Source organism: Mugil cephalus, chromosome 18, assembly GCF_022458985.1.
Source record: "Mugil cephalus isolate CIBA_MC_2020 chromosome 18, CIBA_Mcephalus_1.1, whole genome shotgun sequence".
Taxonomy (NCBI): Eukaryota; Metazoa; Chordata; class Actinopteri; order Mugiliformes; family Mugilidae; genus Mugil; species Mugil cephalus.
Window position 1 is genome coordinate 22,470,838 of NC_061787.1, and position 25,499 is coordinate 22,496,336.

Consider the following 25,499-nt stretch of genomic DNA (forward strand, 5'->3'; position numbering starts at 1 on the left):
AAGTTTCTGACAAAAGGCGGCGCTACAACACCATCAGTAATTTAGCTTATTACCAACTTAATGAAGGGCCACTTGAAGTAAACACTTTTAACACCATTCAGCCCTTTCTGATGATTGAGAAGTTGTTGAGGATGGGTGTCAGCTCCTCCACTGTCTCCTGGATTTCTGGTTGCTTGTCTGTCAGGCCTCAGTTTGTGTGGCTGGGGGGCTCCCTGTCAGGTATCATTGTCAGAGGACACCTGTGGAGCCCAAAACCATCCTGGGCCGGGAAGTGGACGTAGTGGACCGCTACAAGTACCTGGAAGTCCACATAAACAACAGACCTGGAGGGACAACAATGAAGCTGTGTACAAGAAGGGCCTGAGTAGACTCTATTTTCTAGGAAGCTTGAGGTCTTTCAATGTGTGCAGTGGATTACTAGAGTTTTTCTACCAGTCTGTTGTTGTGAGTGTCCTGTTCTTTGCTGTGGTTTGTTGGGGAAGTAGTACCAGCAAAAAAGACTGGACATGTGATGGGTAGGGAGTTTGAGTCATTTGACTCAGTGAGGGACAGGAGGACATTGTATAAACTGGTCTCCATTATGGACAATCGATCCCATCCACTACACCAAGCATTAGAGGATCAGAGGAACTCATTCTCCAGCAGACTGATTCAGCTCCGCTGCCATAGTGAACGCTACAGAACTTCTTTTATTCCTTATTCTATCCAGCTGTATAACAGCTCATCTTTTTGTGCTAATTAAGCTACTATGATCAATCAATTTGCCTTGTGGATGATTAAAGTCTGTCTAGGTCTGTCTAACTTGCGCAGTCTGTAGATTCTAGTGTGAACAAATTGAATGAAGTGAACGTTAAACATTAAAATAAAAAGATAATCATTTATTTTTTACCCAGTACATACCAACTCATACAAATCAGAAATTTGTCACCAAGGGCCGTCATCTTGTTAAAAGCCTTGTGAGTTCCTCAGTCTGGGAATACTGGGAGGCTTGTGCTAATCTGATATATATATGAAATCTTAAATGTAACACCTGTTAAATATAAATCTTGAAGTCATCCATGTCATTCTTATCTTTAAATTCACCCCTAATCCTAATCAAATCTGTATAAAGGTATATTTTTAAAAATAAAATCAAAGACAACTGTAGATAAATGTTTATTCAAACCACACAAACGGCATGAAAATACTGATATGGTTATTCACTTCTAGGTTAAGAAAAAACACACATCTGACAGCTAGCCAGGATGGACTTGGAAGTTTTAAAACTAAATCGATCAAACTCAATCATCAATTTTGCCCATCTGTTGTATAGTGTGTGTGTGTTACAGCAGACGTGGGTTGGCCTCCGAGTAGTCATGTGGATCTCCTTTAAATGGCAGATGTGGAGGGTGGTTGCAGATTCCCATCAGGAAGATGATGATAGTGCCGAATGTCATCACCGGGGTGACTAGAAAGAGACAGAGACGGTCCACTGTACGCGCAATTCCACTCCAGTTGTCTTTCTCCTGTAAAGACAGAAGTTGGGTCAAAGTTTGTTTCCTAATTTAAAATTGCTCATGTGATTTAACAGCTGAAACATTACAGCAATGTACAATGTATGATCTGAATCTGAATCAGATTCCGCTTTTCCGTTTTAGAAGTAAAGCGCTTACAATTACATGAATTATTCATTGGCTCACACAGTCACACCCTGGTGGTGGTAAACTACCTCAGTAGTCACAGCTGCCCTGGTGCAGACTGACAGAAACGTGGCTGCCAATTTGCACCAACGGCCTCTTTGACCACCACCAAGCATCACTCACAATCATACACAAGGGAGCATACACCTGGGGGTAAGGTGGGTTACCCCCAGTCTTGGACCAGATGTTGAAGGTGCTGCAAAGATCTTCCTATATTCAGCTACCAGAACATTTATTTGTAATGGACAGACAAACAAATGGTAAATAGAATAGAACCAAATAGAATAGAATGCCCTTTATATACACAATAGTGCAAAAAGGTATTACTTATAAGAGAAAGATAATATGAAATACTGAAAAATATTGAAAATATACAAAATTATGAAAACAGCACGTTCTCTATGGAGGAGTGGTAGAAGGCCAGCAGCAGCTTCCTGTCCAGGTTGTTCTTCCTTAGGACTATTAGGAAGTGGAGATGCTGCTGAGCCTTCTTTATGACAATAGAGATGTTGTCTGGGAAGGCAAGTCAGGTCTGTTCCTCCTGAAGTCCATGATGATTTCCTTTGTCTTTCTAGTGTTCAGTCCTACACTAGGCTACACCTATGACTACAGTCACCTCTACACCTACGACTACAGGAGTCTCACAGTCTGGGGTCTGTTACATAAAAAGTGTTTGATCCACGAACATGTGAGAGAGGGGAGGCTCAGGGTCATCAGAATGTCCAGGATGATTGTGTTGAATGCCCAGTTGTACGCATTCTCCATGTAAGCTGAGCCTTATAGTTTATAGGCAATTAAACAAGGCAGTTAAACAAGTTTAAAATATATTCAACATAATCTCACAAACAGAAATAATGACTGGTTGATGTTATGGTTGCAGCTCTGGCGAGATTTTAACAAGGACTCAACTGTTGCAGAGAAAATTATTAATTTAAAATTCAGTATTTATGAAGTCTTACAGTTCTACAGTTGAATCTTAGTAGCTATGGGATTTTAACAGCAGTATGTTTAAGTCTAATTTTGACAGAATTAAAGCAAACTAATATCCTTGTCTTGCAGTTTGCCTACAGGGAGAACCATTCTACAGAGGATGCTGTCTCATTAGCACTTCACAGAACCCTGACTCACCTGCAGGATTCTAATACCTATGCTAGGATGCTATTTGTGGTCTTCAGATCAGCCTTTGACAATGTTCTCCTAGACATACTAGCCCTGAAGCTCCACAACCTGAGTTTGTCAGCATCACTCTGAACTGTCCACACCTGCCTCGCTGATCCTCAACACTGGCACCCCGCAAGGATGTATGGTCTGCCTGCCCTCCTCACCCTTTTCACCCATGACTGCTCTGCCATCCGCCCCACAAACATGGTTGTGAAGTTTGTGGACCACACCACAGTGAGTTGTATCCTTAATTCATTATTAATTTTATTCAGAAATCTAAGTTCACTATTATTATTATTCAGAATTCTAAGTTCATTATTATTATTCAGAAATCATTCTTTATTTGCTCATTGATTATATTTCATGATTTATATTCGGATGGTATTAAAAATACAGTTAAAAGTAAGATTACTTATATACAGGATTCATTTACTGATATGTAGTGTTACATGATTACATGAGTGTTACATGATTAGTGGCGTTACATTGTTTCATTGTTTCCATGTCATTAAGAAAAAGTTCAGAGTTCGAACCGTTGAAGAAGAAAAAGCAGTCAGTAGAAAAAACGTTAAGAAGAAGATCAATTTGTTTTATGAGTTAGTTTGTAGCCGTTGTGATGTTCTGTGAAGGTATTTTTGTCGTCAGTAAATACTCTGAAAAGACACCGAGAAGTCCTGCTTTGTTTCTCATAGAAGCTGTAGTTAAGTTCCCACTACATGGTGGGTCTCATAGCCAACAATGATGAGACCCACTGCAGAAGAGGTCCCCAGTCTAACACAGTGGGGTTCCAGGAATAATCTTCTGCTGAACATTACCAAGACCAAGGAGGTCATAGTAGATTACAGGAAGTCCTCTCTTCATACATGGGGAGGTGGTGGAGCACATGGACTGCATTAAGTCCCTGGGCATCCACATTTCCTCTGATCTCTCCTGGGCTGTCAACACTTCACACCCTGTGAAAAAGGTTCAACAGCAGCTCTTCTTTCTCAGGAAGTTGAAGTGGACTGGACTCTCATCTGTTCGCAAACTTATACAGAGCCACAATTAAAAGCATTCTGTGTCTGTGACAGTGTGATATGGCATCTTCACAACACCGGACACAACACTGGGTAGCAAGCACAGCACAGGGGATTGTGGTCTCTACCAGATCAGGACTCAGATTACACTGCCTGAGTCCAGAAGAGGGCCACATGCATTATAACAGAAGCCACCCACCCAGGCAAGGCACTGTTTGTACCACTTCTATTGGGAAAGTGGTATTAAAACAAACACCAACAGACTCAGGCACAGCTTCTTCCCCAGATCTGTGAAAGTTATTACCCCTAAATAAATCAATGTATCTATCAACAACTGGTACCCAGTCTATCACAGAGGTAACACAAACAGCGACTGAACAGGATATCTTCCTGCTCTCCATCCTCCATCTCACCTCATTGTAGTCGTTCTTGTTGCGCATGTGTTTGATGATATAGTTTGCTCCATCCACCGCCGGCTTGATCTCTGCATACAGCTGATCCGTTACACCTCCATCGTCCTGTGGCTTCACCACTCCACAAACACACATTGAACATACGACGTTCAGTACCAACAATGGAATGACTTCAACGTGACTTAAAGGCCTACTGCAGAGGAAGTGTGTTCAGGATAAAACCTTATTTTTCTATGACAAAAAAACAAAACAAAACAAAAAAAAACAATCAACATGTTTTTTGTCTGTTTTTGTCTTTTGAGGCTGTTTTTTTTTCTGGACTTTTTATGTTAAGCTGTAGTGCAGCTACCTGCCTGACAACAGTAATCCATGTCACTGTTGCCAGGCAACAATTAAAACACCCTGAGGCTCTTGTTAGCATTTCTGGGAATTTAAATCATAGTACCCTGGACACTAGCAGGGTTTACATGGAGCCAAATATTCCAATTCCAATTGGTTTAGAAGCCCAAACCGAATGAAGATTTAACACCTCAATTGGAATAAACAGGACCAAACTGAATGAAATTTGGTCATTTGGTTTCACAGGGTTAGAATATTCCTTTTCCCAAACCCATGAAAAGTCATGTAAACAGTGAATCGGAACGAAGTCAGGCTTTGTTCTGTCTGCACACGCTCTGTCTTGATGTACATGCACAGTGATGTTCAAGTCACATATTCTCAACTAGTCTGGGGCACCATGGAGAGCTTGTTTTTAGTAACAAAAGTACTAGACATTATCGCACGCTTAGACGGCAGAAAAAATAGAAATATCAAACTGTTTATAGGTCCATCAAGAATTAACTGAAGCCAGAATGGACTGAAGTGTGGCTAAACAACACAATAGCAAAAGTGGATATGAACCCAAAAATCAAGCTATTGCTTTAATTAAATTGTAAAATCAATAGCAAAAAAAAATATTGCAGCTTAGATGAGAAACCTCCGTCTCTGATCAGTCACATGATGTTTTCATTGATCTGTGCATGTCACACATCTGTAACACGGCTTTTCTGATTAAAAGTAGTGGTACATGTAAACATCAGAGATTGGAATAGATCACCTCACATTTCATTTTCAATTGATATGAGAAAAAAAGTCTCAATGTAAACCTGCCTACTGTTTTGCCAACTTTTCATCAGTTTGTTCATTGAACGACCTGGGAAAATAGAACTCTGCGCCTACTGTATCCTAATTTAAAGGATGCATTCAGTTCCACTGCCCAGACACTGTATGATGCTGTTATCTACCTGCTGAAGCAAGCTCACTCTCACCCAGATGGTTTTAAGGGCACTGTGAGGATCATGTTCTTTGATTTCTCCAGTGCTTTTAACACCAGTCAGCCCTTGCTCGTGATGTTGCTCATGATGGGTGTCAGCTCCTGGTGTCTCCTGGATTGCTGATTACTTGTCTGAGGGGTCCCACTTTAGGCGAATTTCCATAGACAGCCTACCTCTACACCGCTCCGCACCAGGGCCAAAGGGACACTTTTCTGGGTACTTTTTAGTACCTCCTCTGTGGTCTGTCCAAAGTAGGTGAATTGGGTGCCAAAATGTGACATAAAACACTGCTTACTATTTATTGGTCAGAAAAAAAAAAATCAGCGCCAGGTTGAAACCCAGATGTTTTGGTTTTGACTAGATAGATGAATGTGAGTAGTAAGCTGCTCACTTTCAACTTTCTGCTCTTGTGTCGGTACATTTTAAAAATGATGACTGGAAAAGTAATGTCGTTCTGGACCAACCCAGAGGTGAGGGGTTTTCTGCCCTTGTTGGGAGAAGACAGTCCACATTTGGATGTTACCTCTCGGAACGACAAGGTTTTTCATCGGCTCGCGGCTGAGATGGCCAAACATGGCTTTATCAGGATGGTAAAACAAATGAAGGAGAAGCTTAAAAAATTGAAGGCCGATTGTCGGGCAGCCAAGGGGCACAACAATATGAGTGGTGCTGGACTGGAGGGACAACAGTGATGCTGTGTACAAGAAGGGCCTGAATACACTCTTCTCAGGAAGCTCAGGTCTTTCAATGTGTGCAGTGAATTACTAGAGTCTTTCTACCAGTCTGTTGTTGCGAGTGCTGTGGTTTGTTGGGGGAGTATTACCAGCAAAAAAGTTATCAGTAGGATCAACAAACTGATCCAAAAGGCTGGACAAGTGATCAGTAGGGAGTTGGAGGCGTTTGTCTCAGTGAGACGCAGGAGGGCATTGGATAAACTGCTCTCCATTATGGACAATCCATCCCATCCACTACACAAACATTTGAGGGTCAGAGGAGCTCATTCTCCAGCAGACTGATTGTCGTACTACAAGAATAATCGTGTTGGACTCCAACCATCACCTTATAAATCTAAAATGTGTAAGTGTTGCGTCTGCTGCCCCCAAGTGGTCAAATAAAAAAAATGCATACCTGCAGCGTGTGTGGTTCGTGCTGTCAGTCCGTGTCTCTCCGATTGTTTCTCGAACATGAGCTCACTGCGGGATTTAACACTGTAGTACTCCTCGGCCGTGGCAATGTAGCCTGCTGAGCTGGATCGCCGTGGCAGCGCTCCATCCCAGTATGACTCGGCCTCTGAAGGGCGGGACATACGTAGGATCCGGGGCAATCGCTCAAGGAAAAACTAGAGTCAGAGAAGATATTTTATGTATATGAGACAACAGGATGTTGAAAACGGATGATTCTTTTTCAGGCTGGTTAAAAGAAGTGCTTTTCTTGATTCTTCTAGAAAAACTCAGAGTTAATAGATTCAGGTCCCGGCAGGGATCTAAGGGTGTGGTCTCCATTTGTAGAATTCATTCTTGCCCTGTAGGAATTGGATACAGAGGTCACATCGTTTTGAGAGTGTTACCTTCTTAGTCCACTCAGACATGACGTGTGTGCTTGGTGTCCTGAAGTGCAGGTTGAGGACAACCACACAGTTCAACACCACCACGGTAACCAGCACCATGATGAACATCAAATACCTGAGAGACACACAAACACATGGAAATCCTTGAACTGCAGTAATTCAAGAAAGCTTTTGTAGTATAAGATTTGTGCATCTTTGATTTCCTAGATTTAATTTATTGTTGTGATATTTCTTCTGTTTGTGAATAACAGCAGCATATCTATTTATCGTGTTTTCAGCGTCTATAGGATTTTAGTTGTCAGTCGGCCTCATGCTGCCTTCAAATGGTGCTGCGTCTCTCACGGTCATGAGTAGACTAGATATGAACTGCAGCATGTGTGGTATAAAGGTTCAATTTCACAAGTCACGTACAACTTCCTGTGTCGTAACCACAACTTCCATTTGAAGAACATTTTCTCAGCTCTTCATTAAGTGCTACCTAAATATGTGTTGAAGCCAGTGCAAACGCAGTCGTTTGTTGCTGCCACATTCTAGAAATTTGTATCTTAAAAAAAGCTGTTATGGTCACAGTTGCTAAATTTAGAAAGTGTGCCTTGCCTCCTCCTCTGAGGATTCTTGACACATACAGTTTCTTCTGTTTAAAGAGTATAGGTGACTTTTCACCACACACACAGTTTTATTTTTTGTATGGTCAATGAATAACTACTGAGCTCAGTTTTGGTCAAAAGTGTTGGTGTGAGTTTCCATGGTGTGAAACGGCTTCAGTACAACAGAAAATATAGTGTGGCAAGTTGTATCTAACTGGCTCCAAACAGCAGGTGTCTTCACACCCAGCTACCTGCACATTCAGACACAGCGTATGGTTTCATTTTGTTGCGGCTTTGAATGTGTCACCTACTTAACAATAAGAGGAACAGACATAGAAGTCTCCGGCAGCCTCTGAGAGATCAGCAGCAAGAAGACAGACTGAGCCAGCAGCACGGAGATGGACAAGGTCATCTTCTCACCACCTTCACACAAAACACATACAGTTTCTCTTAATGAAGGGATTTCTGTTTCACAATAAAACCCCAATGAAAAGAGTTCAGTAAGTACGTCATATCGTCATAAAGGCCAGGCACCGTCTGGTTTTATAATATCTTTACTATAAATAAGTAGCGGGTTGTAATGAGTACTTAAGCGTAAATTATAATACCGCAGGACATTGCCAGTGTAGTTACAGCATATCCGGACCCTGATGATCCCAGAAATGTTTCTACACATTGCAACGACATGAATTGTAACTGCTGTGATTGGTCCAAAATGTAGAAGGTTCATACATGTTGTCTACTCAAACATCTTCTCTATGTTCTATGCTGCAGTTATTTCAATGAAATTACTGTTTAGCTTGGTTTATTATCTTCCATTCAGTTCCACTCAGTGTTGTATCAAGTGCGGAGTCAAAAGTCAAGACACCTTGGCAGTCACCATCTAGTGTTTTGGTGACATAATACGATAACAATATGGACTCACCAATGCACAGGTATAGATAATTTTGACAGTGTAACCCCCCCAACACCGTATCAATTTGCCATGTATCAATTGTAAGAAAAAGCACAGGTAATTTAAATACTTGATTTCCTGTCATGAGTTAGTGGGTCACAGTCAGTTATTCATTCCTCTTGTGATTTTCATCCTAACCCAAGGTCATTAAAATGTCTTTTAGGTCTTGGCCCTCTCTGGAATAGGCTGCTTGAAGAGGTCCAGTCAGGGTTAGAGTTCATCATAATGAACTGGCTCATGGCACTAGACAATGTATTTGTCTCTGCTTATCCTCCTAGATCTTAGTGCTGCACTATTGATCACAGTATTTTACTACATAGACTTGAAAGTGCGATCAAGATTACAGGAACTGCATTAGACTGGTTTGAATCATATCTGTCTGACAGATTCCAGTTTGTCCATGTGAACAATGAATCTTCTACTTATACAGAAATAGGTTATGGGAATCCCAATGGTTCTGTGCTAGGACCAATACTTTTCTCATTACACATTTTCCCTTAGGATACATTACTAGGAAACACAGTATAGCTACGCAGATGATACCCAGCTAAATTTATCCATGAAACCAGATGAAACTAATCACCTGGTTAAACTCCAATCATGCCTTAAAGATGTGAAGGCTTAATTGACCTTTAATTTTCTACTCTTAAACTCTTTGGATGGCATTACTTTGGCCTCCAATACTACTGTGAAAAACCGTGGTGTCATATTTGAGAAGGATATGTTCTTTACTTCACACATAAAGCACATGACCAGGACTGCTTCTTTAACCTGCATAATATCGTCAAAATTAGGACGTCAAAATTACCTGTCTCAGAGTAATGCTAAAAAAAATAAGTTCATGCATTTGTGTCTTCCAGGCTGGATTATTGTAACTCATTACTGTCTGTATGTCCAAATAGCTCTTTAAAAAGTCTCTAGTTAATTCCAAATGCTTCAGCAAGAGGCGTTGACAGGAATTAGCAAGAGAGATCGTTTAACTCAAGTTTGGCTTCTCTCTTTGGCTGCCTACAAAATCAAGAATAGAATTTAAAATCCTCCTCCTCACATACAAGGCCCTCAAAGGCTTGGCTCCGTCATATGTGAAAGACCTCATTGTACCATATTGTCCCAACAGATTCGATCTTAAAGTGCAGGTCTACTTGTGGTTCCTTCGAGCTTCAAGAGTAGAATAGGAGGTAGAGCCTTCAGCTATCAGGCTCCTCTCCTGTGGGACTAGCTCCCAGTTTGGGCCTGCAGCTATCCTATCCTACTGGAATGAAAAAGTGCCAGCCTGCCTATGACAGATTTCATATTTTAAATGTCATGTAACATCATCAGCTATATCTTGTATCTGTATCAACATCAGATTTTATATGTTTGCTTCAGTCAGATGTATGTATCTATGACAAAAGTTTCTTTATCTCATTCCTCCAGCTGTTCTCTTTCTTTTCTATCTCTGCCTGGCTGGCCTTCGGCAGATGGGTCCCGCCATATGAGCTGGATTGAGATTGATGCATTATAAATAAAATTGAATTGAAATTTGGTGTTGATAAATGGCTAAATTCAACTCTGTGGCATTCATATGATTTGATATGTCTGACTGATAACCCAACAAAGATCATTTTATCTCCATATGTAAATAGAAACATGTGCATGGCCTGATGCCACTAGACATGAGCCAGTGATTTTAAAATTTTCACTGACTGTCAGCGGGCAGGTAATAGACGAGCGAGGCCAGGAATGAGATGAGCACACAGGGGATGATGATGTTGACGATGTAGAAAAGAGGCTTGCGTTTGATGACCAAGTAGAATGTGATGTCCTGGTGCTTGTTGCTTTCCATGGGAATGTGCTTGTAGGTGTTTCGCTTGGCCGGCCGGTGAATGATCTCCCACTCACCGTTCTCTGCAGACAGAGGACGAGAATGACAGAGGATGAGGTCTGGATTATTAAGATGCCACCAGGATCTAGTCCAGAAATTGATATACACTGATATTCTTCAGTCAACACACGGGTATTGTGTTCAACCTGGCAAAGCATACTTTTTCCAAGATGAGAGACATACAGAAAAATATGCATATGCATTTCTTTTGTTACTGAGGAATGGTAGGTGACATCAACATTTCTAAAATTCAGATTTTATCTAGGTCTTCATGATCATTTGGAATCAAACAACTTAAGTAGATCCATTTGACTTTTTCTGCTTGACATTCCCCTTGTTCGAGTGAAGGACCACCTGTGAAGGACCACCACCACCTGTTGAACAATTCCAGGGCCCCACCATGAACACATGAATCCTACTGTAAATGTTCCTTTTGTTGTATTGTACAGTGAATATATTTTTTGTATATTTTAGTGTGTATATGTTTTCATGATTTATTTTATTTGATCTTAATCTATATTTTTTATGCAACAAACACCAAGGTAAATTCCTTGTATGTACAAATATACTTATAGAGCTCCGGATGTCACATGCTTTTTTTTGTTGACGTCGCCATATTGGCAGGAAAACTCTGAGGAAAATGAACGGCACCAGCACTGATTTGAGGCTGTCAGAGTTTACTGCTCTTTAATGAAGAGCAGTAAACAGTTGATGAAAAATTACCAGTATAAGGCAAAACTCAACATGTTACTGTGGCAGGTGAAAGACACCCCCCACCCCCACCCCCACCCCCCTCATCTGCCGGGTGAATGGACACACACAGGTGCAGTGATTACGCACAGCGCGCATATAAGGTGAGGCAATTAGAGATCAGGTGTGTTTGTCTTGGTCCGGGTCCTGGCTGAGTGGTGGCAGTATAGTTTTAAGGAACCGCACACACACCAACCAGCTGTTTCTTTTTTTTTATTATTATTTTTTTATTATCGTTTAGTGTTAGTAGCTACTTAGTTTTAAAAGGACTGGATAAAATATATTTTTGTTCAGAAATCACATCTGCCCTTGTGTATTGTTCGAACCTGTGTGACCTTAAGACTCCCTTGGTGGAGTTCCTGGGGTTAGGTCCCTCCAGGTGGCGTTGTTGAGCTTTTTCTTTCCCTGCTAGATATTGTTACCTGACACACTCTCCTTGTAATTTTTCCATATTCTCTCCTCTCCACAACGTCATATTACATATCACACTTATCATGGCCCATGTGTGCTTTTTTTAAGCATTAAAACAGTCAGTGGGGACATTGATCCTGATCTGTAGTATTTGAATATGTAGAACTACCTCATTAACTTTCCGTCGTCCTACTACAGAGTAACTGAAAGCATTCAAGAGCCTGGAGGGGTCCAAATGGACGCAGTCAGGCTTCATGATACACATCGAGTTTTGGAGTTTGTCAGCTAAAAACAGCGTCTCTTCATCACTGTGCTAAATAGTCTCTGTTATATGCTAATCTTTTATGGTGTGAACACAGTTGAATGTCTAAATGCACCACAACATACGTGAAGTTATTATTTTATTTTTATTTATTACACAAGTGCACTGTGCTGTGTGCAGTAACATAATTACAATAGCAAATAACTGTCTAATCCTGAATTTCTTTCTCATTGTAAGTAGTTTTAATGTTAAATGAGCAACATCCCTCTGTAATCCATGTTATAAACATTAGTCTAACTTGCCTTTATGAAAAGAAATCTGTTGGACATCGTGTTAAAAAGATGCTAAATAAACAAGACATTATGCTTGGAAAAGGCTGGATTCTGTCCCTAATAGAAAGTTATCACTACAGAAGTCAAACTCGTTTTCTCGTTTCATCGCATTAATCCACATGTGCCGTCTTGCGGGATCATTGGGAATCCTATAAACGATTTCCACTTTGCTTGTCCCTGACTATTCTGGCATTAATTAGTTAGTTGCTCACAGTTGGCAACTGTATAGTTATTAGACAAGTGCACTTTCCTGCCAATATGTTGGCGTTGTAATGAACGGCGAGTGTCGTCAGCTCCCAGAGGTCTATAAAGTCTTTTCAGTTTGCTTCATTTGCTGTCTAAAACTTTGATGTATCGAGGACCGTTTTCTTTCAAACCAGAGAGTTTGAGCAACCACAACATCAAAACTTTAGAAAACAAGTGTAAGCTCCAGGTCTGCTCACTCAGATCTCAAAATAGAGCAAAGTTTTGGTTCGCATAAGATCAGTCTCGCATGTTGCTCTCCCCAAGATCAACATTACAACACATTACAACAACACATTACAATGCTAACATTTGACTCGCTAACCTTGCAGTGTTCTGGCGCACTTTAATATGTAATGAGGATGATGTCAACACAATGATGTATGAGAATCAGGCACACAGCTCACAGCTCTCAGTGGGACGTCAGGCCTACGAATGCCGGAAGTCTCAAAGTCCATTAGTGCCCACCAAGGTGAGTCGATCGTGGTCAGAAAATCCCATGGCAACTGATCCCACGCAAACTGATCCCATAAACCACCATAATCATTTTATTGAATGTTCAGGGAAGATACTTTGGCTGGTATCTAAAATCTATTAAAATATTAACATATTGGTAAAAATATTCACTATTTAAAATAAAAAGTGTAAAAGAAAAACAACAGACCTGTGAAGCTAGCCGGGTCGATAATGATCCACTCCACAGTCCATTTGTTTTCTTCATCTTCTTCTTCCTTCAGCAGCATCCTGATCTCTTTGGCATTGTATGTCAGAGAGCTGCAAAGTGACAGAAAATACTCAACTTGTTTCAAGAGAAACATCGGGGAAAAAACATGATTTAAATTGCTAGAAGTTGTTTTTGTTGGTGGTTGGACGACTTCTGCACCTATATGACCAAACAATCAGCATCTAAATACTTATTTTCTCTCAATATTTATTGAGATATTTTTTTCTCTTAATTTTTTTTATTAACATTTACTGTAGTATGATCAAGTTGAGACAGTACTCCTTAATATATCATAAAATGATGAAATGAAAGCATATTTCTGTTTACAGATTACAGATACAGCAGGCTGAGTTATTTAAAGGCTATTTGGGCACAAAGTAAACAAAGTTTTTATCACTGTTTTGAAACTGCCACAGCTTTTAGATACAGTAAACTTGAGATTTGTCCTATATCTATGGAGCCAAATCTGGGTCAAAGGTTTCTTTAACTTGAAAAAATGATTTGAATCAAAACCAAATTTTGATCTTGAACTTTGAAAAACACAATATTGTACTCAAAGTAAGTGTAGGGAGGTCATTGCTGTTTAAAGATAATTCCTTTGCTTTGATTTTTCACCTTTATTAATATTTTGATATTCAAATTCTCATTTTTTCAGTTCCAGATTTGTGTTTTCAGACTTAGATCTCATTTTTAAACAACTTTGAATCATATTTCTTTCAGGTGCAATTTTTTTCTGCAAGCTAATAACATAAAGCTATTTCCAGCAATACAATGTTTCAATATATAGCCTTTTTTTAAGTTAATGGGACTTTTAGTGCGGCCTCCTAGATATCTGGCATACGTAAACTTGAGCGTGCAGTTCTGCCAGTCGAAGGGAAAGTAGTTCACGTTGATGGAGCAGGAAGAGCGGAAGATGGCGGGAGGCAACCAGTAGCAAAGACCATTAGGGTCCACCAACACGTTACTGTAGTAGGCCACTTGGAACTGGGCGTCATTACTGAGGGGGAGAGAGAAGAAGCGGGTATACATACAAGTCCTAAAACTTCATCCAATGCCACACATAGTAGCAATATAGAAACATTAGGATTGGCTCTCTGTGTTGTTCACAAAAAACAAAATAGCATAACTACCCAAATTATTAGGCTAACGATAAGTGCCATTAGTTACTTTAAAAATATTACTGAAAAAAATTGCATTTGTTTGACTTTTGCATTAAAATACAGAAGTTAGCCCATGTTCTTGCTTTGATTTTAGATACACCATGACCTGCAACAGCATGACGATCAATAGTTGGCTGTCTGCTTATAAAGCACAGCTCTTATTTCATGATGTTTCATAAGGATAAGATAGCCTTTATTGTCATGTGACAGTTACAACTGAAGGTGCATTGCACAAAAAAACAAACAAACAAACAAACAAAAAAAACCATGTAAATAAATGTAAGTAAAAAATATGTTTTGGAAAATACACTTAAGTCTTACAAAGCAGATTGTGACAAGTAATCAGTATGAGGTAATAAACTAAATGTATTGCACATATAGATGCTGCAGGACATACATGTACACCGAAGAACATTAAAACCACTGACAGGAGAATTAACCACCTGTCAGTGAGAATTAACCTCCCCACCCTAGAGTAATGGCATCCCCAGCAGGATGCAACCAGATACAGATGCACATACAAAAACAGTTTAGGAACACCTCAAAAAACATATTTCTGATCTAGTATCTAGTACGAGTATCTCATCAAGTATCTGTGGAATGATCCACAGAGGCCCCTCCCCTCAACCCATAGGACCCAAAGGCCCCCAGTAACAACACTGTGTTACCAGACACTAGGGTTGGTCGGTAATACGGTAATAAGGTATACCGGCGGAGTCTTTCAAAAGCAACGGTATCAGATTTAATACCGTCATTACCGTCATTTAAAAAAAAAAAAAAAATGCAGTGCACTTAAAAAGGAGATAAGGATTAGTTATAAGATATAATTAAATTCAATGCCTAAAACTGATTCTGTGTCCACTGTCGGTGTGTGTGCGGCGCATTCTGCGCAAAAACAGGTTAATTTAACTGTTGGACTGTTGTATTTGCACTTTTTTATAAGCTGCTCTTTTTTGTTATTCAAAGTTGCTCAGGCTGTAATTTCATTTAACTGATGTGTATGCAGCGCGTTCTGCGCAAAAACTCTTCTGCATCGTTATGTTAATTTAATTGTTTGACTGTTGTATTTGCACTTTTATTATTTAATTTTAATATTGTGCACATTATGTTGTTATTGTTTCATTATTAGTGTTTGGTATTCAGTTTCTGAACGGTGTAGGCACAAGCCAATGGTTTGGTGATGCTGTCGAGCCGGTCCGCGGCGCGTTGCGTGAGCATCATGTATTTGGTCCATCCTGCACGATACTTCAAACCTACCGGGAGCATTTCAGAAGCGACCGTTTAGCCCATCAGACTTTGTTAACTTGCCCAGATTTGGTCATTTTCCCGGTGTATGTTCTTCTAAACATGCTTCTACATGTGTAAATATGCTACGTAGTTAATACGTTTTGCTTTTGTCTGTTTTTACGACTGTCAGTTTGCACGAGGTATTTTATTTTGAAAATCCATCAGATTGTCTTTGTTTTTTCCGTGTCTGGCTTTCGCCCACTCGAGGTGGTCTGTGTAAATTGACGCTGCTTCGTAATTTTTAATTAGTCATGGTAATACCATATACCGCGGTAATATGTGGAGACGGTATGAAGGTATCAAAATTTGGATACCGCCCAACCCTACCAGACACCACAGGACACCATCAGAAGGCCCATGTCCATTCGCTGATGAGTCACGACTGTTCTGGAGGCACAATGGAGACCTACACAATATTAGGCAGGTGGTCATGTTATGCCTGATTGGTGCAAATATACATATGTTACAGAGGATATTACAAATATAGCAAATAAGTCCCCCCATATGAGACTTTAAAGTTTTTTTTTTTCCTTGGCTGGACTTGGTTCTTTGCTCTGGGGGGGTCTTGTGTTTAGGGTACTGTGACGTGGCTTGAGGCCATGTTAATTATTTTTGTCACAGGGTGTACCCCGCCTCTCGCACACTGACAGTTGAGATAGGCTCCAGCCCCTCTGCCACCCCAGGATAAGCAGTCACAGAAAACAAACAAACGAACATTATAAATGTCATTAAAACTGAATGTGTCCAAAATTATGGTTTTACTGCTCACTTTTGCCATTAAAACATTAAAACATCAACACAGTTTAGACTCATTGAAGGATTTTCTGTGTCCATAAATGCATAAAAATGGGCCTCACTTGTTTTCCAGGACGATCTCTGGCAGCCACACCATGCTGGATGGCAGACGCAGCATGTCAATGCCATCAAACTCTGTCATGTTCCACGTCAGTCTGTAGTCTGTCCATGTCTGTTTCAACACACAGACAAATTACAGAAACTTAAAGTTTCCCATGAAAAAAAAAATGCAAAAGATTTAGCTTTACATACATGATCTATCCACACATTGGTCAGCAGCGTCTCATCGACTTCTTTCTACAGACAGAGAGCAAAGAAATGTTTTAACTGGGTTTTTTTGCGTCTGACTGTACATTTCATGCTTCAGTTCACAGAGGGTAGAAAATAAACCTTCAGTACCAGAGAGATGAGGTTGGAGAGCGTGAGGGCGAGGTAAACATCAACGGCGTCCTGTTGCCTCTCGACAGGACGCAACTCTTTGTTGTAGCCTTTCTCTTTGAACAGGTAGTTGATCAGACGCTCTTCCTCGTTCCTGCCCTGGCACCCTAACACACATCCAATATGCATTTTCATTTTTTCAAGTAGACATTGCAAACTAGCTCAGTGGTGTTCATTGTGTCTTTACAATGGTTTTTTAGATGCAATAGACAAAATGCAATAGAACCCACTCCGGCCACCATACATTTGAGGATATAAGGATTAGCTGCATGAGGGACCACTGGGCAAAATTTGCTCTTGCCCTCCTTTTAACCCTTATTATTATTATCATTCACATCATATTATATATTAGATTTGCCTCAGTCTGATCTTCACAACATATTTATGGAAGTGTATAATGGCATGGACAAAGGGGCTTCCAGAGGAGCTCAGAAAAAGACTGGTTGTTGATCATCAGGCTGGAAAAGGTTACAAAATCATCCCTAGTGTTTGGAATCTAAAGTCCACATTCAGAAAGATTGTGAACAAATGGAGGAGATTTTAGACAACTGTTACAATCCACATGAGTGATCTACCAACAAGGATCAGTCAAAAAGCATGGCACATACAGTACCTTCCAAAAGTATTGCAACAGCAAGGCAAATTCCCTTATTTTTGTTGCCATTGGACAAACATTGGGCATAGTAAGCACAACAATTTGTAATGTCCTGAATAAGAAAGAAACTACTGGTGTACTGAGCAACAGACGTCCAACAGGTCGGCCAAGGAAAACAACAGTAGTTGATGACACAAATATTGTGAGAGCTGTGAAGAAAAACACCAAAACATCAGTAAGTGACATCACCAACGACCTCACAATGTGCAGGGGTGAAGGTACCACAATCCACTGTTCGAAGAAGACTCCGAGAGCAGAAATATAGAGGCCATACCAAAAGATGCTAATCTTTTGGTATAAAAATCTTTTGGTATGCAAACAAGATATGAGTAGGATCAATAAATTGATCCAAAAGACTGGACATGTGATGGGTAGGGAGTTGGAGTCATTTGTCTCAGTGAGGGACAGGAGGACACTGGATAATCTGGTCTCCGTTATGGACAATCCATCCCATCCACTACACCAAACATCAGAGGGGCTCATCTCCAGCAGACTGATTAGTTGACAGCCATAGTGAACGCTACAGAACTCCTCACTCTATCCAGCTGTATAACATGTGATCTTTTTGTAACAATCAAGCTACTATGACCAAGCAATTTCCCTTGCGGATCATTAAAGTCTGTCTACATCTAAAGCTGTTGTATAACTTGATGACTCCGAATGGTGAAGAGGATCCTGTAATCTGTTCAATCTCTGTCAGCTTTAAAAACACTTCTATAAATCGACCTTTAAGCCCTGTTTCCAAGGTCAGTCGTAAACTTTCAGTGTCAGCTAATTTGCAGTTTAACATAAGCAAACACCTGGAGTCCATCAGACTAAAGCTGTTTAGCAATGATGAAAATACTCTGTAAACATAGCATTCCCTGGCATTCACACACATATGAAAACAAATGGGATCTAAGTATATATATGTGTCTGTGTGTGCATGAGAAACAGAATGCTTTCATGCTGCTCACATTTCACAGTATCACAGCTGCTCTGGTCTGCACATGAGCCGACTTCCATGCTGCCATTATATCAGTTGTCTGCTCCTCCGGCAGACATTCTCCATGCAAATGCTTACAGTTAACAATAAAAATAATAATAATAATAATAATAATAATAATAACAATAATAATTATAATGCATTGGTTTTATATAGCACTTTTCCATTTTAGATGCTCAAAGCACTTACAATTGAATGCATTATTCATTCCACAGCCATGTTTGTATTTACTGATCAAATTCAATGGTAAAATACAGTCTTGGCTTGCACTAGTGGTTTATTAGCTTATCTTTTTATTTAAAATATTGAACCAGTCCATCACGAACAACATCCACCACCCTGTACATGACATAGATGGGCAAAGAAGCTTGTTCAGTAACAGGCTGCTGACAAGCCATAAGACTATAGAACATCTCCCTGTATTGTTATTCTATACAGGGAGATATACCACCAGCTAACCAACTATTTATCTATGTATCGGTTCATTCTTTCATCCTCTGTCTGCCTATCTATCTGTCTGTCTGTCTTAACAGATTTCTCGTATTGACATACATAAACTGATTTAAAGTTTTTAAATATTTATTTGTTAAATACTCAGACTTTTTAATTACTTAAAATGAATATGAATCAGATGCTATAATTGTTGCTGGTTAATCTTATGTCGATGAACTGAACAGTTCATTGATGATTAGCTTAAACCATAGACTTTTGGTCCCAGAGACAAGAGTTGCAGAGTTTTATTGCCCCATGTTACATGTGGTTAAAGAGGTTTAAAGAAGTCTTTATAGACTGAAAATTAAAATGACTGAGAAGTTGACGAACCAAAACTCAACACTAGCTGCTTTGATAATGGATGTATAAATCAGCATGAATGTAACCAGTAACTCACCAGATGAGAGCACAGAGAGCAGGAAGACAACGGCCAGAACTGCATGTTGAAGCTTCATGTCTTGTGTGGTAGAGAGAAGTCCTTTTACACCTTTTACACGGACCTTCTGCCTGAAGACTGAGTCATTAACTGACAGGCAGCAGCTGCGGACACATGTAGAGGAGAAAATAGAAACAAGACACCAGGCCTGTGCTGCCGACTCGTGTCACCTCCACCCCGCATGAGAAACAGAATCGAAATATCGTGACAAACATCTGAATCTATACAACATATTTACACATGGAAGTCTTTTCTGTTTGCACAAAAAAAAATAGTTCATTAAATTAATGGACATAAGTTTAATAACAGCCTACATTCATAACTAAATGGACAATAAAAATAGGTCATCAACGCATTTTTTTGTTTTTTTTTAGTGAAGTGTGTGTAAATGTCCAAAGGTGTAAGATAGAATAAGAACCTAAATACAGTGCCAATTAACAGTATTGGCACCATACACAATTTTCTACATTTCTAAAAATTATTCAAAACATGAACAATATTTATGTCCTGAAAGTCGACTGAGAACCCCATCATCATGCTTATGCTATTATTTAGTCAAGACAATGAATAACTGTACATATCTGTGCGCTGTAAAAATAAGTGAACGCTTGTTTTCAGTGTCTGGTGTGACCCCCTTGTGCACCAATAGCAGCAACTAAACGTTTCCAGTAACTGTTGATCAGTCATCAGCAGCTGGGAGGACAGCTGGGTTTCTCACATGACCTGCTTGCTCCAGGTACTTCCACAACATTTCTATTCTTTTTTTTTTCTTTTTCTTTAAAAAAAAGTCTCAGTCAGATTTTTAGAACTGAATAAATTACTTTGATGAAGTCTTCAAGAAACTCTACAAGTTGGTCTTGATTCCGGTTTTATGGACTTCCTTCTTAAAACAAAATGTACTGAAATTTGAATTAATTGTAATCTTCATACATATGAGTCAAAGAATTACAGTTTGTCCCTATTCAAATGTATACAGATGGAATTATACTGCATGTGTATACACCTTTTTAACAGCGGACATTTTGACAGTATGGAAAGCACAGGTATAACAATCAAGTAAATGTCCCAGTGACCCATGACAGGGAACACAAAAGCCTAAATGCAACCTAGGTGAAATGCAGCTCTTATGAACACACCTGTGCTTTTCTTATTGACTTATTGTCAACCTCTGCCATGTCAATACTTTTTTTTTTTTTTTTATAATATGTTTATTGTGCAAACTTCACAGCATGTTACAGACAAAACACAAATCAGCTGTAAGTAGGAAGTCTGACATTTTCTTGCTTCCTTTTCTCTAGAGGTAAATCTAATTGTAAGCGTCCAGACAAAATACCAAATAACCAACACCCCCGATTCACCCACCCACCCAGCCCAATGCTCAATGTACAAAGTTCACTTTATGTGGTAAATAAAAGGTCAAGAAAAAATTAATAATAATAATAATAAAGAAAATAATAGAATAGCAATAATAATAATAACAATACTAATGAAACACACAATAACAAAAAAAAGAAAAAAAGAAAAAAAAGAAAAAAAAAGAAATTATGGTCAAATTTAAGAGTCTATCAAAGTTAAAGAGTTCACATAGGAAAGAAAGGGGTCCCATATTCTGTGATATCTTTTCACAGATCCTCTGACTGTGTGTTTGATTTTCTCTAAATGAAGAAAAGACATTAAATCTTTTAACCAGGAGGTTGTGCCAGGGGGATTAGGACTCTTCCAATGTAACAAGATGCGTCGCTTGGCGATGAGGGCAGCAAACGCAACAAGGTCAGCCTGATATTTATTAAACTTGCCCATAGGAGACACACCAAAAATAGCAGTTAAGGAACAAGGGGTCAGGGGGATGCCCAGAATTACAGAGAGGGAGTTGAAGAAAGACGACCAGAAGGAGTTGAGCTTAGGGCAGGAGAAAAACGTGTGTGTGTGGTCTGCTGGGGAGAGAGAGCATCTAACACAAGAATCATCTGTATCAGGAAATAATCTCTTTAGCCTGGCCTTAGTATTGTGGACCCTATGAACCACTTTAAACTGAATAAGGCTCATACGAGCACAAGTACAAGTGGAGCTGATCCTAAGCAGTGACTCTCTCCACCAGTCCTCGTCCAGCCCCAGCCCGAGCTCTTTTTCCCATGTGCCCCTGAGCCATGAAAGGGGAGATACTTGTGAAAAGAGTAAAAGGTTATAAATTGACCCAATGCTGTTTTGTGATTTTGATGATGGAGACATTATATTCTCTAAAAGAGTCTTCTCAGGCAGTTTAGGAAAAGATGTAAAATTAGTCCTTACAAAACTACGAAGTTGGAAATATCTAAATCGACCTTGAATTGACAGGCCAAATTTAGTGACAAGGTTTTCCAAACTACCAAATGTTTCATCTAGAAAAAGATCACAGAAAGAAACCAGGCCTTTCTTTTTCCATAATTTAAAAGCTGGGTCTAGCAGAGAAGGTAGAAACAGGTGGTTGTTGCAAATAGGCGAAAGGACAGAGGAAGATTTTAATCCAAAATGTTGCCTGAACTGTTTCCAGATTTTTAGTGAGGAAAGTACAACAGGGTTATTAGTATACTGAGAGGGGCGCGTTGTGAGCGGAGCAAAAAGCAATGCAGGTAGAGAGGATGAAGTGCAAGAGCTAGCTTCTATAACACACCAGCTAGTGTCAGGGAAATGATACCATGATTTAAGCTTTTGGAGGTTAGCAGCCCAGTAATACAACTGCATATTGGGAAGTGCAAGGCCCCCATCTTGTTTGGGCCTCTGGAGGATAGATATTTGAATCCTGGGGGGCTTGCCCAATTTCGCTAACTGGTTAACAGGAAAACACACACTTTTTGTGATATTCAGCTTATAACCAGAAAATATTCCGAAGGTCTCTAACAGATTTACTATTCCACCAACACAATTTACTGGGTCTCGAACATATAATAATAAATCATCAGCATATAGTGCTACTCTGTGTTCAACCCCTCCTCTGATTATACCTGAAAATAATGTGGAAGCTTTCAGGGCAATAGACAGAGGCTCTATAGCGAGAGCAAAAAGCAGCGGTGAAAGGGGCCATCCTTGGCGCGTGCCACGCAAAAGAGGGAAAGGGGGCGAAATTTCTGAATTTGTATTAACTCTTGCCAACGGAGCAGAGTAGAGAAGGCGAATCCATGAGATAAACTTAGGGCCGAATCCAAATTTCTGGAGGATTGTAAACAGATATTGCCACTCCACCCGATCGAATGCCTTCTCCGCATCAAGTGAAATAACCATCTCAGGATTTGGAGAAGAAGAGGGAGTCAAGATCACATTTAGAAGTCTACGTACACTAGATGACAACTGACGGCCCAGAATAAAGCCTGTTTGATCCTCTGATATAATTTCAGGGAGGCATGTCTCAAGTCGGCATGCCAGTATCTTTGCCAGCAACTTCACATCATTGTTAAGCAAGCTAATTGGTCTATAGCTACTACATAAATTTGGTTCTTTATCCTTTTTAAGTATAAGAGATATCAGCGCCTCATTTAGTGTTGGCGGCAAAACACCCCATTCTAACGAATCATTGAAAACATCTAGTAATAAAGGGGCAAGCTGTACAGCAAACTTTTTAAAGAACTCAGCTGAGAAACCGTCTGGGCCGGGGCTTTTATTATTCTGCATCAGAGAAATGCAGTAAGTGATTTCTTGTAGACATAATGGTTTATCTAAATTTTCTGCTAATTCTTTATTTACAGTTGGTATATCTAAATTATTAAGAAATGACTCCATGACCGAGGTATCAGGGGAAGGTTCTGATTTGTAAAGGTTAGAATAAAACGAAGAGAACTCAAGATTTATGTTTGCTGGATCTGTTGTCAGTTTCTGGGAAGAGTCATATATTTGTGAAATAAAGTGAGAGGCATGCTGATGCTTCAGCTGCGAGGCTAAAAGGCGACTGGCTCTGTCCCCATGCTCATAATAAGTTGCTCTCGTCCGTTGTAATAGGTGTTCCGCTTTACCTGTTGATAGGAGGTCAAATTCGGTTTGCAGCTGCAGACGTTTAGTTGCCAGAGCAGGATCTGGTGAGGAGGCATGCTGCCTATCAATGTCTAAGATAGAGTCCATAAGTTGTCGCTGCCTCAACCTTCTGGTTTTGGACAAATGCGCACTGAAAGAGATGATACGCCCACGTAAAAAGGCTTTCAGTGTTTCCCACAGAAGCGATGGGGAAATGTGATCAGACCTATTAGTCTCTAAAAAGAAATCAATCTCCGAAGATACATAATTACAGAACTCTGCATCGGCCAGTAAACCCGTGTTCAACTTCCAGCCTCCTTGGTGCCTATGTGAACCCGAGGGGAAACAAAGCTCGAGTATGTGAGGCGCATGGTCCGAAGTTACTATGGCTGTGTAATCTGTAGATCTGACGAGAGGTAAGAGGGCCTTATCAATAAAGAAAAAATCTATGCGGGAATAGACTTGATGGACAGTAGAGAAATAAGAAAAGTCTTTAGCATTAGGGTGAAAGAAACGCCAAGGGTCAACGCACCCCACACGATCCATCAGTGTTAATAAAGTCTTAGACATTGCTGTTGTTGAGGTCGATCTGGGCTGTGAACGATCAAGGCTTGGATCGACGACACAGTTGAAATCTCCTCCTAGTATAAGATGATGAGTATCTAAATTTGGCAGATGGGAAAATAACGTGGACATAAAATCTGGGCTATCCCAATTAGGTGCATACACGCTGACCAACACAACAGGAGTTTGATAAAGAATACCAGAAACTATAATGTAACGACCACCAGGGTCAGAGTATATATGATCAGAGACAAACTTAATTCGTTTATGTACTAAAATGGCTGTGCCTCTGGATTTACTGCTGAAATTGGAGTGAAATATCTGTCCAACCCATGGTTTACGGAGCCTAGTGTGGTCAATTGTACGCAGGTGAGTCTCCTGCAAAAAAGCAATATCAGTGGAGAGATACTTTAAGTATGAAAAGACTCTGGCACGCTTACACTGCCCCCCCAAACCCCGCACATTCCAAGTAATAATATTAATTTTATGTCCGGCTACTCCCCCTGGCACAACAGAAGCATTTGCCATTTATGATACACAAGGTAGATAAGACCTAGTGAAACCAGTAGTTTGGGACCAAAGGTAAAGAAAGAGGAAAAGGGAAAAAACAAAAAAAAAAACAAACAAACAAGCAAACAAACAGGAGAAAAAAAAAAAGAAAAAAAAAAAACACCGAACAAGGCGCCAGCCCCACCCACCCCACCCCACTCCCCACATATAGCTTACATCTGTTGAGAGATACAGTAATATATGTCTGATGCCCGCTCGAATAAAACCGACGAGCTGCCAGAGCCAGTGTACATACAACCGGTTAATCATGTGGTGTTACCTGCTCCTAACATTGTATTCTTAATACCCTGAATATTACAGTCAACCCAGGGGAGAGATAAAGCATCCTGAGAAACGCGTCGCAACCGCGAGCTTTAAAGAGGCTGTACTCAGTAACATAACAGTGCACAGGTGCCTGCACAGTAGTAGTTGTATTGCAGATAGGCTGTAAATTATAAAGTGCCATTGCATAGCCCCAAGCCTACAGCAACGCTACACATAAAACCAAAAATGGTTAGGACTACTGCTACTGTCATAACGAACAAGAATGAACGTAACTTTAACAGCAGGCCAACAAAAGTCCGATAACATATTGTAACTAATACCTTAGCCAAAGCAGCGTCACCTGAATGTATTTTTACTCCATCGTTAGAGCCTCCTAGGCTGGAAAATTTGCCGGTAGAAAGTCTCCGCGGCCTCGGGAGAGTTGAAGATGTGCTCCCTGTTGTTGTGGGTGACTCGGAGGCGCGCTGGGTACAGCACACCGAACTTCACTCCCCGCCGGTAGAGAAGCCCCTTGACCGGGTTAAATGCTGCTCGCCTCCTCGCCACCGCTGCGCTGAAATCCTCGTAGATTTTGATTCCGTGGCCATTGTAAGAA

General features: G+C 40.2%; 1 protein-coding gene across 2 annotated transcripts; it reads right to left on the reverse strand.

The window, feature by feature from the left end:
- Positions 1-1,142: 1,142 nt before the first annotated feature.
- On the reverse strand, positions 1,143-19,621 carry chrnd (cholinergic receptor, nicotinic, delta (muscle)). Of its 2 annotated transcripts, none has more exons than XM_047612296.1 (12): positions 19,487-19,621; positions 16,919-17,064; positions 16,772-16,816; positions 16,582-16,691; positions 14,119-14,274; positions 13,218-13,327; positions 10,573-10,578; positions 8,048-8,159; positions 7,150-7,264; positions 6,711-6,921; positions 4,270-4,388; positions 1,143-1,505 (listed from the first exon to the last, which is right to left on the reverse strand). In XM_047612296.1, the coding sequence occupies exons 1-12, from the start codon at positions 19,542-19,544 to the stop codon at positions 1,323-1,325; spliced, it is 1,371 nt and encodes a 456-aa protein (XP_047468252.1). In that variant the 5' UTR covers positions 19,545-19,621; the 3' UTR covers positions 1,143-1,322. The 2 variants fall into 2 exon arrangements, with proteins under 2 accessions (XP_047468252.1, XP_047468251.1); XM_047612295.1 differs by having other exon boundaries at positions 10,378-10,578.
- Positions 19,622-25,499: the final 5,878 nt, after the last annotated feature.

Coding starts and splice junctions, on each gene's coding strand:
- chrnd (XM_047612295.1), bottom strand. CDS start 19,544: ATGAAGCTTCAACATGCAGTTCTGGCCGTTGTCTTCCTGCTCTCTGTG. Junction 16,817..16,918: donor TCTCCAACCTCATCTCTCTG/GTACTGAAGGTT, acceptor CTCTGTCTGTAG/AAAGAAGTCGATGAGACGCT. Junction 1,506..4,269: donor ACAAGAACGACTACAATGAG/GTGAGATGGAGG, acceptor CTGTCTTTACAG/GAGAAAGACAACTGGAGTGG.